The sequence below is a fragment of the Argopecten irradians genome, chromosome 5 (genome assembly GCF_041381155.1).
Source record: "Argopecten irradians isolate NY chromosome 5, Ai_NY, whole genome shotgun sequence".
Classification (NCBI taxonomy): domain Eukaryota; kingdom Metazoa; phylum Mollusca; class Bivalvia; order Pectinida; family Pectinidae; genus Argopecten; species Argopecten irradians.
The window spans coordinates 9,780,107-9,799,229 of NC_091138.1; the positions used below are offsets into that span (position 1 = coordinate 9,780,107).

The following is a 19,123-nucleotide window of genomic DNA, read 5'->3' on the forward strand; positions in this document are numbered from 1 at the left end:
CTGCCACCACTATGACACATTGTATGGTAACCAGACCATCCACCGCCACACCACTATGACACACTGATGGTAAACCAGACCATCGCACGCCTGCACCACTATGACACATTGTATGGTAAACCAGACCATCCCACAGCCTCCACCACTATGACACACTGTATGGTAACCAGACCATCCCACCGGCTGCACCACTATGACACACTGTATGGTAACCAGACCATCCCACCAGCTGCACCACTATGACACACTGTATGGTAACCAGACCATCCCACCGCCTCCAGTACTATGACACACTGTATGGTAAACCAGACCATCCCACTGCCTCCACCACTTTGACACATTGTATGGTAAACAGACCATCCCACCAGCTGCACCACTATGACACAAAAAAAAACTGTATGGTAACCAGACCATGCCTGTAACACTATCATACGACCCACTGTCAAACTCACAGGTTTGTGGTCTGGGATGCCATCATGGATGTTCAGCCGAGCAATCTCAGCCTTGAGGCGCTTTCTGTGACCCGGTTTTGTTATTCCTATGGCCGTTAGATCCTAAAACATAGAATTATATTGATTAACAAAGCACAATTAAACTAAGAAAGCTTTACTTCAAGTAAAAAATGCTATAGATAATCTCTTATATTTGCATTTGTATTCGAGGTCTTCCTGAATAAAACATCTCAAAGAAATGAGAAGAATCTCTAGCAATGCATTGTCTATGGATTGGGACAAATGAGAGATGAGAAAATCTGTTTCCAAATGGTTTTATAAATGATGGTGATTAGATTTATTGTTGACTTTAGAGTGCTATCCCACTGAAACTTAATGCAAAAGGAATTTTTGAGTGCATTATTCTAATTTTACACAAGGTGAACAGTATAGTATATGTTTGTGACCTTGATGATCACTAAGTACAGCACCGTCTACTTACTTTCAGAATGTTTTCAAATTGTTAACATTTTCTTCTATATTTTTTAAATTCCTGATTTTTTTTCTTACTTTTGAATCAACACCAATTAACAGGATGAGGCCCTATTTATAAGCACTTGTCAGCATTAACGATCACTTACTGTCACATTCTGAACCAAACAATTTATATTTTTTGTTCTTCTTTTATTTTGGCAGGCAAAAAAGCAAATAGCTATGCCACAAGATTCTGGTATTTATGTAAAACATTTTAAATATACATTAAACTGAAATATTCACAGCATGGTTCCAAAGTTAATTTGGCTGCATATCACAACAAAAAATAAAGTTTTCAAAGCAGGTAGGGTGTGATTCCAGATAAAACAGTAAAAATACAAATAAAATGCCACGACCAATCCAACATCTTTATTTATCAATGATGGCATAAGTATCGTCTTTTCTGATAAAAAGTCACATGACAGGATCTCATTTCTCTGATAGCAGGTCACATGACCGAACACTTCCTGTTGTTGGCCGACAGTAACTAGATATTAGGTACACCCTGTTTCTCTTAAATAATGATAAATGTATATAAGTATTTACATAATTTGATTTAATAATTCAGAAATAGGAGTAGAATTTATAGGTAAATATATACTATATTTCAACATTTACAACTGTCTCAAGCTTAGCCATTAAACTTACAGCCTCATCATGAATGTAGATTAAACTGAGAAGTGATATGTCTTTGAGTAATGCTACAGATAGTACAATTACTTGTCTCTGTGTATTATTGCCTGAAACCAGTCAAAACAAGGAAACTGGCAGGATTTAGCAAATTATTCAGCACTTTAGATGGAAACATAACAAAAATGTTCATGCACAAGATCAAAACTTTTAATGACCTGGACCAACTTACCTCTGGCGTCATACGAGATATTGTTGGCATGTCATAGCCTGCTTGTAAAAAGTTGCCATGGTAATCTTCAAAGCGCAGATCTCGAAGCCAGCAGCGCAAGACTTCGTGATCCTGTGTGTAACAAAAGGATATAAAATTTACAGATTTCCATCTACACAAAACCAATTACAACAGGCACATAACATGTAAAATATAATGCAAATACATTAAAGCATGTTAGAATACCAGAATTAACCTAAAATGATGTAAATTTTGTGCTGATTAACTCTACTGTGGACATCAGAGTTGCATTGTGTTATATTTTTGGAACAGCTAGTACATACATATGTAAGACCAAAATATAGCCCCCATTTCTATTAGAGAGACAGAGGAGAAGGCATTACAGATAACTAAGGAATAAAGACCAGAATGAGGAAAACCATGGAGAGATGGAAGGAGCTGTGAATAAGTTATTTGTTCTAGAGCTTACTTTAGTAGTCTAGCTATGACCCTGACTGCCTCCCACAGATGTATAGTAGTCTAGCTATGACCACTGACTGCCTCCCACAGATGTATATTAGTCTAGCTATGACCACTGACTGCCTCCCACACATGTATAGTAGTCTAGCTACGACCACTGACTGCCTCCCACAGATGTATAGTAGTCTAGCTAAGACCACTGACTGCCTCCCACAGATGTATAGTAGTCTAGCTACGACCACTGACTGCCTCCCACAGATGTATAGTAGTCTAGCTACGACCACTGACTGCCCCCCACAGATGTATAGTAGTCTAGCTACGACCACTGACTGCCCCCACAGATGTATATTAGTCTAGCTACGACCACTGACTGCCTCCCACACATGTATAGTAGTCTAGCTACGACCACTGACTGCCCCCCACAGATGTATAGTAGTCTAGCTACGACCACTGACTGCCTCCCACAGATGTATAGTTGTCTAGCTACGACCACTGACTGCCTCCCACAGATGTATAGTAGTCTAGCTACGACCACTGACTGCCCCCCCACAGATGTATAGTAGTCTAGCTACGACCACTGACTGCCTCCCACAGGACCACTGACTGCCTCCCACAGATGTATAGTAGTCTAGCTACGACCACTGACTGCCTCCCACACATGTATAGTAGTCTAGCTACGACCACTGACTGCCCCCCACAGATGTATAGTAGTCTAGCTACGACCACTGACTGCCTCCCACAGATGTATAGTAGTCTAGCTACGACCACTGACTGCCTCCCACAGATGTATAGTAGTCTAGCTACGACCACTGACTGCCTCCCACACAGTGTATAGTAGTCTAGCTACGACCACTGACTGCCTCCCACACATGTATAGTAGTCTAGCTACGACCACTGACTGCCTCCCACAGATGTATAGTAGTCTAGCTATGACCACTGACTGCCTCCCACAGATGTATAGTAGTCTAGCTACGGCCACTGACTGCCTCCCACAGATGTATAGTAGTCTAGCTACGACCACTGACTGTCTCCCACACATGTATAGTAGTCTAGCTACGACCACTGACTGCCCCCCACAGATGTATAGTAGTCTAGCTATGACCACTGACTGCCTCCCACAGATGTATAGTAGTCTAGCTATGATGCCTCCCACTGACTAGTAGACACTGCCTGCCCCACAGATGTATAGTAGTCTAGCTACGACCACTGACTGCCTCCCACACATGTATAGTAGTCTAGCTACGACCACTGACTGCCTCCCACACATGTATAGTAGTCTAGCTACGACCACTGACTGCCCCCCACAGATGTATAGTAGTCTAGCTACGACCACTGACTGCCTCCCACAGATGTATAGTAGTCTAGCTACGACCACTGACTGCCTCCCACAGATGTATAGTAGTCTAGCTACGACCACTGACTGCCTCCCACAGATGTATAGTAGTCTAGCTACGACCACTGACTGCCTCCCACAGATGTATAGTAGTCTAGCTACGACCACTGACTGCCTCCCACCATGTATGTAGTCTAGCTAGACTGCCTCCCACAATGATAGTGCTAGCTACGACCACTGACTGCCTCCCACAGATGTATAGTAGTCTAGCTACGACCACTGACTGCCTCCCACAGATGTATAGTAGTCTAGCTACGACCACTGACTGCCCCCCACAGATGTATAGTAGTCTAGCTACGACCACTGACTGCCTCCCACAGATGTATAGTAGTCTAGCTACGACCACTGACTGCCTCCCACAGATGTATAGTAGTCTAGCTACGACCACTGACTGCCTCCCACAGATGTATAGTAGTCTAGCTACGACCACTGACTGCCTCCCACAGATGTATAGTAGTCTAGCTACGACCACCATGACTGCCTCCCACAGATGTATAGTAGTCTAGCTACGACCACTGACTGCCTCCCACAGATGTATAGTAGTCTAGCTACGACCACTGACTGCCTCCCACACATGTATAGTAGTCTAGCTACGACCACTGACTGCCTCCCACAGATGTATAGTAGTCTAGCTACGACCACTGACTGCCTCCCACAGATGTATAGTAGTCTAGCTACGACCACTGACTGCCTCCCACAGATGTATAGTAGTCTAGCTACTGACTGCTCCACTGCTAGCCGACCACTGACCCACACATGTATAGTAGTCTAGCTACGACCACTGACTGCCTCCCAAGGACCACTGACTGCCTCCCACAGATGTATAGTAGTCTAGCTACGACCACTGACTGCCCCCACACACAGATGTATAGTAGTCTAGCTACGACCACTGACTGCCTCCCACAGATGTATAGTAGTCTAGCTACGACCACTGACTGCCTCCCACAGATGTATAGTAGTCTAGCTACGACCACTGACTGCCTCCCACAGATGTATAGTAGTCTAGCTACGACCACTGACTGCCTCCCACAGATGTATAGTAGTCTAGCTACGACCACTGACTGCCTCCCACAGATGTATAGTAGTCTAGCTACGACCACTGACTGCCTCCCACAGGACCACTGACTGCCTCCCACAGATGTATAGTAGTCTAGCTATGACCACTGACTGCCTCCCACAGATGTATAGTAGTCTAGCTACGACCACTGACTGCCTCCCACAGATGTATAGTAGTCTAGCTACGACCACTGACTGCCTCCCACAGATGTAAGTAGTAGTCTAGCTACGACCACTGACTGCCTCCCACAGATGTATAGTAGTCTAGCTATGACCACTGACTGCCTCCCACAGATGTATAGTAGTCTAGCTACGACCACTGACTGCCTCCCACACATGTATAGTAGTCTAGCTACGACCACTGACTGCCTCCCACACATGTATAGTAGTCTAGCTACGACCACTGACTGCCTCCCACAGATGTATAGTAGTCTAGCTACGACCACTGACTGCCTCCCACAGATGTATAGTTGTCTAGCTACGACCACTGACTGCCTCCCACAGATGTATAGTAGTCTAGCTACGACCACTGACTGCCTCCCACAGATGTATAGTAGTCTAGCTACGACCACTGACTGCCTCCCACAGATGTATAGTAGTCTAGCTACGACCACTGACTGCCTCCCACAGATGTATAGTAGTCTAGCTACGACCACTGACTGCCTCCCACAGATGTATAGTAGTCTAGCTACGACCACTGACTGCCTCCCACAGGACCACTGACTGCCTCCCACAGATGTATAGTAGTCTAGCTACGACCACTGACTGCCTCCCACACATGTATAGTAGTCTAGCTATGACCACTGACTGCCTCCCACACATGTATAGTAGTCTAGCTACGACCACTGACTGCCTCCCACAGATGTATAGTAGTCTAGCTACGACCACTGACTGCCTCCCACAGATGTATAGTAGTCTAGCTACGACCACTGACTGCCTCCCACAGATGTATAGTAGTCTAGCTACGACCACTGACTGCCTCCCACAGGACCACTGACTGCCTCCCACAGATGTATAGTAGTCTAGCTACGACCACTGACTGCCTCCCACAGATGTATAGTAGTCTAGCTACGACCACTGACTGCCTCCCACAGATGTATAGTAGTCTAGCTACGACCACTGACTGCCTCCCACAGAGATGTATAGTAGTCTAGCTAAGACCACTGACTGCCTCCCACACATGTATAGTAGTCTGGCTACGACCACTGACTGCCTCCCACAGATGTATAGTAGTCTAGCTACGACCACTGACTGCCTCCCACAGATGTATAGTAGTCTAGCTACGACCACTGACTGCCTCCCACAGATGTATAGTAGTCTAGCTACGACCACTGACTGCCTCCCACAGATGTATAGTAGTCTAGCTACGACCACTGACTGCCTCCCACAGATGTATAGTAGTCTAGCTACGACCACTGACTGCCCCCCACAGATTGTATAGTAGTCTAGCTACGACCACTGACTGCCTCCCACAGATGTATAGTAGTCTAGCTACGACCACTGACTGCCTCCCACAGATGTATAGTAGTCTAGCTACGACCACTGACTGCCTCCACAATGTTAGTAGTCAGCTAGACCACTGACTGCCTCCCACAGATGTATAGTAGTCTAGCTACGACCACTGACTGCCCCCCACAGATGTATAGTAGTCTAGCTAGACCACTGACTGCCTCCCACAGATGTATAGTAGTCTGCTAGACCACTGACTGCCCCACAGAGTATAGTAGTCTGCTGACCACTGACTGCCCCCACAGATGTATAGTAGTCTAGCTACGACCACTGACTGCCTCCCCACAGATGTATAGTAGTCTAGCTACGACCACTGACTGCCTCCCACAGACTAGACCACTGCCCCACAATGACTGCCTCCCTGACGCCCACAGATGTATAGTAGTCTAGCTACGACCACTGACTGCCTCCCACAGATGTATAGTAGTCTAGCTACGACCACTGACTGCCTCCCACACATGTATAGTAGTCTAGCTACGACCACTGACTGCCTCCCACACATGTATAGTAGTCTAGCTACGACCACTGACTGCCTCCCACAGATGTATAGTAGTCTAGCTACGACCACTGACTGCCACCCACAGATGTATAGTAGTCTAGCTACGACCACTGACTGCCTCCCACAGGACCACTGACTGCCTCCCACAGATGTATAGTAGTCTAGCTACGACCACTGACTGCCTCCCACACATGTATAGTAGTCTAGCTACGACCACTGACTGCCTCCCACACATGTATAGTAGTCTAGCTACGACCACTGACTGCCTCCCACACATGTATAGTAGTCTAGCTACGACCACTGACTGCCTCCCACAGGACCACTGACTGCCTCCCACAGATGTATAGTAGTCTAGCTACGACCACTGACTGCCTCCCACAGGACCACTGACTGCCTCCCACAGATGTATAGTAGTCTAGCTACGACCACTGACTGCCTCCCACAGGACCACTGACTGCCTCCCACAGAACCACTGACTGCCTCCCACAGGACCACTGACTGCCTCCCACAGATGTATAGTAGTCTAGCTACGACCACTGACTGCCTCCCACACATGTATAGTAGTCTAGCTACGACCACTGACTGCCTCCCACAGATGTATAGTAGTCTAGCTACGACCACTGACTGCCTCCCACAGGACCACTGACTGCCTCCCACAGATGTATAGTAGTCTAGCTACGACCACTGACTGCCTCCCACAGATGTATAGTAGTCTAGCTACGACCACTGACTGCCTCCCACACATGTATAGTAGTCTAGCTACGACCACTGACTGCCCCCCACAGATGTATAGTAGTCTAGCTACGACCACTGACTGCCTCCCACAGGACCACTGACTGCCTCCCACAGATGTATAGTAGTCTAGCTACGACCACTGACTGCCTCCCACACATGTATAGTAGTCTAGCTACGACCACTGACTGCCCCCCACAGATGTATAGTAGTCTAGCTACGACCACTGACTGCCTCCCACAGATGTATAGTAGTCTAGCTACGACCACTGACTGCCTCCCACAGATGTATAGTAGTCTAGCTACGGCCACTGACCGCCTCTGACTGCCTCCCACAGATGTATAGTAGTCTAGCTACGGCCACTGACTGCCTCCCACAGATGTATAGTACACCATGTCTATTGATTAACTTTTGTGGCCATCTGGTAGATTTCAGGTACTGATGTAGCACACCCCTCATCACAAAGTGGTATGAAATTACTATATACACTACAACCAAGTGGTACAGACTGCCTAAACATATCTGATGGAACTTAGATTTTGGGAGTGCAGCTACCACAATTACCCATGAACATGTAGCTAAAAGCATGGATCTATACCTACAGTAGTTATCCTAATATTACCACCATACCATAGTCATTCTGTACCACAGCTGTACTGAGAATGTATAACATACCATAGTCATTCTGCACCATAGCTTTACTGAGAATGTATAATAATAATAATAATAATTGACTTTATTTTCATTCGATTGCACATTGAGTCAAAGTCTCTTCTCACATGTGGTCGAACATATAAAATGTACAGTATTTACAGCAGTATAACGTACCATAGTCATTCTGTACCACAGCTGTACTGAGAATGTATAATGTACCATAGTCATTCTGCACCACAGCTTTACTGAGAATGTATAACGTACCATAGTTATTCTGTACCACAGCTTTACTGAGAATGTATAACGTACCATAGTCATTATGTACCATAGCTTTACCGAGAATGTATAACGTACCATAGTCATTCTGTACCACAGCTGAACTGAGAATGTATAACGTACCATAGTCAATCTGTACCATATAGCTGTACTGAGAATGTATAACATACCATAGTCATTCTGTACCACAGCTTTACTGAGAATGTATAATGTACCATAGTCATTCTGTACCACAGCTTTACTGTGAATGTATAACATACCATTGTCAGTCTGTACCACAGCTGAACTGAGAATGTATAACGTACCATAGTCAATCTGTACCATATAACTGTACTGAGAATGTATAACATACCATAGTCATTCTGTACCACAGCTTTACTGAGAATGTATAATGTACCATAGTCATTCTGTACCACAGCTGTACTGAGAATGTATAACATACCATAGTCATTCTGTACCACAGCTTTACTGAGAATGTATAACGTACCATAGTCATTCTGTACCACAGCTTTACTGAGAATGTATAACGTACCATAGTCATTCTGTACCACAGCTTTACTGAGAATGTATAATGTACCATAGTCATTCTGTACCACAGCTTTACTGAGAATGTATAACATACCATTGTCATTCTGTACCACAGCTGTACTGAGAATGTATAACGTACCATAGTCATTCTGTACCACAGCTTTACTGAGAATGTATAACATACCGTAATCATTCTGCACCACAGCTTTACTGAGAATGTATAATGTACCATAGTCATTCTGTACCACAGCTTTACTGTGAATGTATAACATACCATTGTCATTCTGTACCACAGCTTAACTGAGAATGTATAACATACCGTAATCATTCTGCACCACAGCTTTACTGAGAATGTATAATGTACCATAGTCATTCTGTACCACAGCTTTACTGAGAATGTATAACGTACCATAGTCATTCTGTACCACAGCTTTACTGAGAATGTATAATGTACCATAGTCATTCTGTACCATAGCTTTACTGAGAATGTATAACGTACCATAGTCATTCTGTACCACAGCTGTACTGAGAATGTATAATTTACCATAGTCATTCTGTACCACAGCTTTACTGAGAATGTATAATTTACCATAGTCATTCTGTACCACAGCTTTACTGTGAATGTATAACATACCATTGTCATTCTGTACCACAGCTGAACTGAGAATGTATAACGTACCATAGTCATTCTGTACCACAGCTGTACTGAGAATGTATAACGTACCATAGTCATTCTGTACCACAGCTGTACTGAGAATGTATAATGTACCATAGTCATTCTGTACCACAGCTGTACTGAGAATGTATAACGTACCATAGTCATTCTGTACCACAGCTGTACTGAGAATGTATAACGTACCATAGTCATTCTGTACCACAGCTGAACTGAGAATGTATAACGTACCATAGTCATTCTGTACCACAGCTTTACCGAGAATGTATAACGTACCATAGTCATTCTGCATCATAGCTTTACTGAGGATGTATAATTATCCTTACCATAGTGCCTTAACAGATGCTGGGTTTACATTCCAATCTTGATAATCTCCCTATTTTATCATAATCTTATTGTTACAATGAGTTTACAACACATCCTCTTTGCTTTGTTTGCTTGTTTGTTTTAATGTTCTATTACAAGCCAGGTAGGAGGTGGAGGAAAGCTGCCAGAGTACCTGGAAAAAAGCCACTGACCAGTGGTCAATACATCGTAAATGCCCTGAGAATGGCCTGAGAACATTACGCAACAAAAACCATTACGCAAAACACGTCAGCACTTGCTAAAAACATCCAAATGTCTGCTTTTCGCATATATTTCTATTAGCGAAGCACCTAAACCTTTGAACCAGTAATTGGTATTGAAATCCTGCATGCCTTGGGTAAATGAACATCAGCTAGGTAATGATATGGGTTGATTGGATATGTTATCTGTATGCAGGTTATGGACTATTAATGCACATGAGTCCAGAGGCCAGGCTGCTTCACACTGTGTAATTTAAATTATAGGGGAGGATTTCATCTAACTGCTAATGTTATAGCTTTCAATTTTTTATTCACACCATTATGTGAAAGTTACATTTATTTTTTCGTCCACAATAACCTCTACCCCTATTAAGTTTTAAGATTACTTTTGTTTTTTAACAAACATCCAATCATTTCATTGTATAATTCCATTAAATTTTCTCACATTTCTATAACCTTTTCATTTTTTCTCTCTTTTCTAATACTAAGTTTTCTTCTGCTATCAAGACCTCTGGGATGCGGGTTAGAATCTCATGTGTGGCAGTTGCCATGTGCTGAATGTTGATCGTTGGTTTTTCTGGGGGTACTCAGGCTTTCCTCCATTAACAAACCTGGCACATCCTTACATAACCCTGGCTGTTATTTGGATGTTAAACTAATAAAACCAAACTTTCCATTATCTTCCCTTCAATTCACCCCCATCAGTTTCCCTCCCTCCATGATTCCTCCCTTCAGTTTCCCTCCTTTCACCATCATCAAATCAAGTTTCCCAAACCGTTCTTCAGTCTCCCCTATATGCTAAGCCCTAATCAGCAGCAGAAACTACCACTTTTATAGACCATAGTGTGTGTCCGCCAGAGGACAGAACCCACATCATTGCTCGTAACGACAAGCAATCAATTCCAAACCAAAAGTGAACAGGTGTCAAGAGAGAAATTAGGAAGGAAAAAGTCAGTTAAGAGAAAGAGAAAAGATAAGATCCCTAATTTAGTAGCCTTTTATGATCATGCAATAGGGTGAGGGTGTTAGTGGGGTGGGTCTTTCTTTATTGGACTTGAACCCTGTACCTACCGGCAAGCCTGCATGAACGAGCTCCGCCACGTTGATTTGGCTACTGTAGCCTCCCTCTTCAAGACGATCCAGACTGCCAACGCTGGAACTCGACGTACTGTGGTAGCTCTGGCGCGACGATACGCCCGACTCGTAACTCTGACCAGATAGACGATGTTGGTTGTTTATCTGTACATTAGCATAATTATGTGTTACCTGAAAATAATAGAACGAGAAACACATTAATTTTGAAATTCTACTATCACGATCAATTGAACTATCAGAAAGATTGATCAAAACCTATTAGTCAATTAAGTGTTAGGTGTTAATGGAGGCCAGAGTTCCCGGGGGGAAAAACACACCTTCTGAACCAAGTACCTAGCAACTGCTAAAATCGGCCTCAAACTCACAAAAATTAAGAATAGTGGTCGCAGAATATCAGACACTTCAAACAACTGGCCACTGGGGCCCAAATTTTAACATAAAAATTCAAAGAATTTCAAGAAATTCCAAGAATTTTAGATGTTTGTTAGGTGGGTATCTTCTACTTCATTCATGGCACAATGACCTACAAGTCTTAGGCTCCAATAACTAGGTCAAGTTGTCTTTATCATCAGAACTGATATAATAACTTCTAAATCAGGAACAGTAACAATCATGTATCATCAAACCTGTCAAACTCACTGCAAATTTTCAACACATTTCAAAATTAATTCTTTTATATTTTCAACAATAAAAACAACTGTAAAATGTTTTATTGTGGTTTATTACTGTAACTTTTCCCCTATAGACCAATATTAAACACAAATCCAGCCATTGAGATATAAAGCTGCCTCTCTGATCGATACACGACTTGGTATAGAACTATTTCATTCCTGGAGGATATTGCCCTATATTATTCAATAGCATGTCCAACATGATGGAGACACACACAGTTGAAATGTCTACAATATCATGCAGCTCATTCTAGCAGCAATTTGTCTCTCTCTTCAACAACATTCTAAGGATCTAGTTTCCAAAACAGATTGCTGCCATGAGTACAACTGTAACCTTTGGGAAATAAGTGCTTCAGCCTTGTCAGTATTTACCTCACAAACACTTCACATTATTTATAGCTTGTTTTAGCTGTTTTCTTTCCAAAACAGATCTTAGAATCATAATTTGAACCATCTTATCCAGCAATGCAATAGAGCAGAATTATCCTTAATAAAGAATGAAATAAATATTCAAGTTAATTTGATTTTCTGAACTTATCAACAGGCTATTCATGCTTGAGCATTAACTACCATTTCCATCAAACAATACAGAAGCAACTTCTAGCTACATGGACACAGCTAAAGGTCATGTCTGTTTAATACTAAGGAACATCATTCAGACATACATTTGTGATTTAAAAACCCCTTTCACTCTATGTATTACGAGGAACTAAAGAATTTCCGGTTTTGAAAAGCTAAGTTAATGTGACATATCCCATGTACAAATCCACTATCAATAGGAAACCCTACAATAATCCAATATAAAACTTGGATACAATAGTAAGACAACTCCTGGAAAACATAAACACTTCCCCTTTAGCTCAAAATTTTCCGTCTAAAATTGTAAAAATGTCATCCATAATACCACTACTGTTTAATTAAACCAAAACCTGAAGAATTATCACAAATAAACATGTTGATCAGTATATATATATATATATATAAGAAATAAAAACAATAACGACTGACTAGTGAGCGCTTTCGCCCCATTCAAGGGAGCTCTTGAATGGGGTGAAAGCGCTCACTAGTCAGTCGTTATTGTTTTTATTTCTTATAGATTTCGTCCGTAAGGATTTTTCTTTAAATTTATCATATATATTTATATATATATATATATACATTATATTGTCCCTGTCACCATTTCGTAGCAAGGCCAAGAGTATAAAACATCCTAAGATATCACCTCCAATGCCCATCTGATAAAAAAACTTTATAGAAGTCTGTTTGAACATAAAATATATACCAATGCTCCACTTGCCTCTTCTGTGATCGTACATTGAGAACAGGCGTACTTCTTTGCAAAGTCTGTGACGGAGTGTAGCCGCTTAATTTTTTTCATTATGAAAATTTGATTTCTACGTAGTTTGACAGAATTCTCACAGATACAGAAATTTTGTTGGTATCTGTTCTTACAATCTTGTAATAACATCACATTGTGGCCGCCAATCACAACAAACACACTACAATGCTATTTTTATGTGGCACAAGATTTGTTGAAACAATCCAAGTTGATGTCAATTCTCCAACATTCATGATATCATCCACTAAATGTTTTATCTATATCAAGATGTCACTTAATTGGTTTTGTATATCTAACATGGTACAAATTTCCTTTTTTGAAGCATTTCCTGAAGACAAGATATCAAATTATGCTGGTATCAAAAGTATACTCATAGTCAAAGTACAAAGCCAAGTGTTTAGCACTTTCTGGTTTCCAAAAATATTACATGTCGAAATCATAGTGTTTTCCTTAAATTTGAAATAATTTACCAAATCTGAAGGCTCCTAGAATTCTGATTTAATCTAATTATTTCTTTGATCTCCAATTAAGTTCAATGATGCCATTCCACTTATGTGCATGGGTGATTGTTCATAATGGAAATATCAACTTAATTCTGGGAAGTCCAACCTTTTCAGATTTCACAGACACAGAGTATATCTGCCATATACATGGTGTTGTTGAAAGCATTCCAGTCACCTTACCAGTTCCAGTAACAACATTGCCTTATTGTTGTTGATTTATTTTACCTTTGAAAATTGTCATTTATTGGTGAGTTGTCATGGTGATGATATATAATGAGTGTTAACAGCATTGAGTCACTATTATATCCAAAATAACTATTTAAATAAATAGCACCATCATAGAGACAAATTATTTCAATGACCTGGTCACACAAATACTTGATGCCTGGTCATATTATCCATGAGTTAGGCACGGAATATAACATCCAAGAATGTCCACATACACAGCAATATCTTAGGGTTCACAAAGATGGCCTACACAGTTGCATAACAAACCACGCATTACAGCATTAATCTGGTGAAGTAAAATCCATCCCCATTTCTCAATTTGCCACCTCTGACATTATCTCTGAATCGCCACAGTAATACTTGATTCTGTAATGATACATTGTGGGATTTGTTAACGACAGAAGTATAATAATATTTAACCCATGACTGTCACCCAACACTAGAATATATGTCCATATCTCAACAATTGTATATGTCAGCACTGCTAGATACTTGTTTCCATGGCAACCTTGCCATCCTGATGTCACCAGTATTTCGGAGCTGGCAGCCAAACAGACAGGATATCCAGTCTGATGTCCAGTGTTAAATGTTGTGACTTGAAAATGATATCCAGTGACCTGTTGTCCAGTCTGTTGTCCATACGTCCGATGTCCAGCAAGTCTTCACACTGTTTAAGTATTGATTATTTTCCTCTTTGGAAATATCAAAGGTCATGAAGTATTACCATCCAAGATAACAAAATACATGTAATTTTCCCATAGTTTGACAAATCGTGGAATTCAATCGGAAGTTATTTCAAGCTCTTCTCTGGGATGATAATGAATAAAGCCGGCAGCTTGATCACAAATTCTCACAGTGCTAGACAACTTTGACGCTACAGCAGTGGCTTAGGGCTGCGATAACAAGAAATAAATTTACAGTATAATGTTTGAAACTGGAACCTCGAGGCCAGCAATAATTGTCATTTACGCTGCCTGCATTTAAGGGTTTATGAAAGACTTAGAGGAAGCCAAACTCTACAGAAATCAATAGAAATATAACATCAGGTAGAGGAATTATAACCCAGCGACAGTAACCACATCATGTATATAATCCGTGCTAGATTTGCCACCGCCATGTAGGCTACCCTCCAATCAGACAGTGAGACCTGCGAGTCGGACAGATCCAGCAGATCCAGCGTGATACAATTCCCCTCCTACGACACCCAGGGGTTACATAACAGTAACACACCAACACAAAATCAGAGACCCTTCAATAGAAGCTGATTAAATTCAAGCATAAGACTGTTTTGTGTCAAAGTTCCCCTAGTTACTTGTCTTTACCAGAAATCATCATTTTACAATAGTTTGGAGTAAATTTGTAAGGATATCAACTGTAACATAAAATCCATATACTGCTTAAATTATTCATTACTCTAAAACTTGAGTGCACAGCTGAATTTATTTTCGTTCCAATGCCAAGCTTGGGTAGCAAACCAGATCACACAAGAAAAGAGCAAGCTAAAACATGTCCAATTGAACATTCAAACTCTAAACCACATCGATCTGTCTTCCTCTTCATGCCAATCTGAATATTTTGTTTGTAGCTTTTTATAGTTTGAATTTTGGTTGTCAAGCGTTTTCTTTTGTTCTTTTGTTTCCAATAATTACTGTTATTTTTTTTATTTTTTAAAACAAACCACTATCATAGCTATTGTTGAAGCCATATGGTAGATATTGTATATATGTACCAGAACTTCATCAATAATGAAACTGCACAAAAATGTCCTATCAATTAGACTGAACATGGAGAAGAATGGAAACCAAATGCAATAAACACGAAGTTTTTGTCTTTTTCTATTAACTATTTAATTAAACATGTTCAATCAAACTCATTAAATTGTCTTACATTTGGGACAACAACATAGTTTTTTTCTCTCTTTTTCAATAATTTTGACAGCATGCCTACTTTGAAAATTAACCAGATTGCATTGTAAACAATTACAACTAGGCTTCCAGGCAAATTTTGTTCATACCAAACTGTCGTCAATTTCATTATATTTTGTATTTACATATTAAAAATGCTCTTTTTGTGGTTGTAAGTCTGTTCATAGGTCTTGGGAAAATAGATTATTCATTTCCCCAAAATAAGAACCAATATCATTACATGCAGAGGCAATACTAGCCCTGAATTTTACTGAACTGCATCTATGGCATATGTCTATTGATTTTTGTGCTGTGTACTTGACTGAAGGAAACGAGAGTTGCTTGGGCTCGGTAATACTTTTGGTACCAGGAAGTTAGACACTGCTAATCATAATACAATTTATTACAAAACATTCTTCTGCACAAAGGAATGTGAAACAGCCCTTTATCAGCCAATCAGAATGGGTATACTAAACTGTCATCTCTGTGAGGACAAGCACTGTTAGCTTGGTTATGAACAACTCAAACATTGCATTATGTAATTATAATTACTAAATTCATGACTTCTAGTAAACATGCAATAATAATAATAATAAAAAAAACAACATTTTAACAGCATCCTATATGGCACCTTTGAACATTTGTTTGCTCCCTTGAAGCTGCAAGCTTTTTAATATATTTAGTACACAGCCCAGATAATAGATATGATTAGGGATTCTAATCCAGCATCACGAATGAAACAATATCAGAGAATATTGTTAAGTCTATTGACAGAAGCCATTACTACCAAAGTATAGCTGTATGGAATGGTTGTGATGCTTCTGATATCAATCCCAGTCACTATGTGTATAGCTGTCTTCAAAATGTGCATGATTAATCATAAATTTGAAGACAGCGGTTTTATTTTGTAATTTGTAAATTTTGGAATACTTTAAACAAAACCGAAATTCCCTGATTTGTTTGATAAAGGTTTCCTATTTTGTTTAATTGGTTTATGTTCTGATGTATGCCTTATTAACAGCCAGGGCCATTGAAAAAGGTGCCAGGTTTTGGTGTGTAGGAAAGTACCCAGAGATAAACCCCAGACCTACAAGTAACTGGAAACCTCTTTCCGACATGGTGTTCAACCTTTCAACAGCATGGTCTTTATCATTCCTGTTTTATTAAAATAGGTCCACATGTTTGAGTAGGTGTTCAGACAACATTTGCAGATTCAGATAGACAATTTGGTTGGTTCTATTAGTTTAATCTTCTATTAACAGCCAGAATAATTTCAGGACATGCCAAGTTTGTTGGTGAAAGAAAGCTGTAGTACCCAGAGAAAACACATCGACCAGTGGTCAGTAGTTGAAATGCCTGAATTCGAGCTTGCATCCCAGAGGTAAAGGGCTTGTGGTAATATGTCATGACGTCTTCACCACTCACCCACCTCAGCCTTCCAGATAGACATCGATCTAGACTGACAAGGATTGAAGTATACCCCCACTTCTTCTTCAAATGCAATTGATTTTACAATACTGAGAAGACAAGGACCAATTTAAATGTTTTTCACTTGATATATATCAAAACCATTTGTCAATTGAAATACTAAAGCTGAAAATAAACATACATTTTGTATTATTTCTGACAATAGAATGGACTGAACCAAATCAACACTGGAATAAGGGGAAGACTACTATCATTGTAGTAATAAGACTTCCACGTCCAAGTGAATCATGTGTTCGTTAGATCTACCACCAGAAATGGATGGTGTCGTCTGCTCATTCATCTGACCTTTCCACTAAAGACAGGAAGGTGATCCCTGCCTTAGATACCGTATCCTGTCTGGCAAGTCTGATTGAAATCGTAGATATCAAACTATAGCCTTAGTAGAGTTCCTCGGCCCAGGACCAAACCATCCCTTACCCATCTTTGCATGTTAATTTAATGATTTTATCTGACCAAGGGTTTTTTATGTACTTTGTAGACTTCTAGATTGTACAAGTAATTCGGATCTGTGTCTAACATGAACTCAGCTTCCTGTGATGAAGCAATCTTGAGAACATGTAAAGGGTTCAGCCATCTATTTTTCAAACCCTAGGAAATACACAAATGTGTAGCCATGGTAACCAGACTTAAAACACATATTGCTTCTGAAATACTTAGTGTCCTAAAATAGGAGTTTACATAGAGAAATCCACATCTTCAGTTGACAATGTAACCTTTACATGAGTGTCACCATTGTAACAAATTAGCTAGGTAATGCATCTTGACACATGGTCTATTCTTAGTCTTTGCAAAAAGCAAACCAATGACCACATCTGTTTTTGACAAGTGAAAATAGACTGAGGCAGCCTACTTGGTTGGTCAGATGAAACAACACCAGTCAACACAATCTATGAACCGAGAGGAATTCCCAGACAGACATGAAAGTATACATTGTCATCTATCCAACCAAGATGTTTTCCCAACAAATGCCATTTTTAGCAAACAATAAAACTCATCAGATAAAAGTTGTTTGAATTACCGATATTTGAAATAATTCATTGGTAACTAACGGTGACAAGACATATCTTGAGTTCTTAGGTTCTAAGTAAAAAACAGAAAACTTTCTTAACCCTTTACTGGGAACTATGGTAACCCTATATACCCTGGGTTCTAAGTTTACTCCTTTGCTGGTAGCCATGGTGACTATATACCTACCTTGGGTTCTAAGTGTCCTGTGCTGTACCCTTTCCCCTTCCTGGTAACCATGGTGACTATATACCTACCTTGGGTTCTAAGTGTCCTGTGATGTACCCTATCTCCTTGCTGGTAACCATAGTGACTATACCTACCTTGGGTTCTAAGTGTCTTGTGCTGTACCCTATCCCCTTTCTGGTAGCCATGGTGACTATATACCTACCTTGGGTTCTAAGTGTTCTGTGCTGTACCCTATCCCCTTTCTGGTAACCATGGTGACTATACCTACCTTGGGTTCTAATTGTGTCCTGTGCTGTACCCTATCCCCTTTCTGGTAACCATGGTGACTATATACCTACCTTGGGTTCTAAGTGTCCTCTGCTGTACCCTATCTCCTTGCTGGTAACCATGGTGACTATATAACTACCTTGGGTTCTAAGTGTCCTGTGCTGTACCCTATCTCCTTTCTGGTAACCATGGTGACTATATACCTACCTTGGGTTCCAAGTGTCCTGTGCTGTACCCTATCTCCTTGCTGGTAACCATGGTG

At 40.8% G+C, this 19,123-nt stretch overlaps 1 protein-coding gene across 1 annotated transcript in view; it reads right to left on the reverse strand.

Annotated features, from left to right (window-relative positions):
* Positions 1 to 19,123, reverse strand: part of LOC138324259 (caskin-2-like) — a 172,454-nt gene that overhangs the window by 17,706 nt on the left and 135,625 nt on the right. Inside the window, exons 13-15 of the mRNA XM_069269338.1 lie at positions 11,244 to 11,438; positions 1,828 to 1,938; positions 227 to 554 (exon numbers count right to left, since the gene is read on the reverse strand). Of these exons, the coding sequence (XP_069125439.1) occupies positions 227 to 554; positions 1,828 to 1,938; positions 11,244 to 11,438 (634 nt within the window). The remainder of the gene's footprint in view (positions 1 to 226; positions 555 to 1,827; positions 1,939 to 11,243; positions 11,439 to 19,123) is intronic.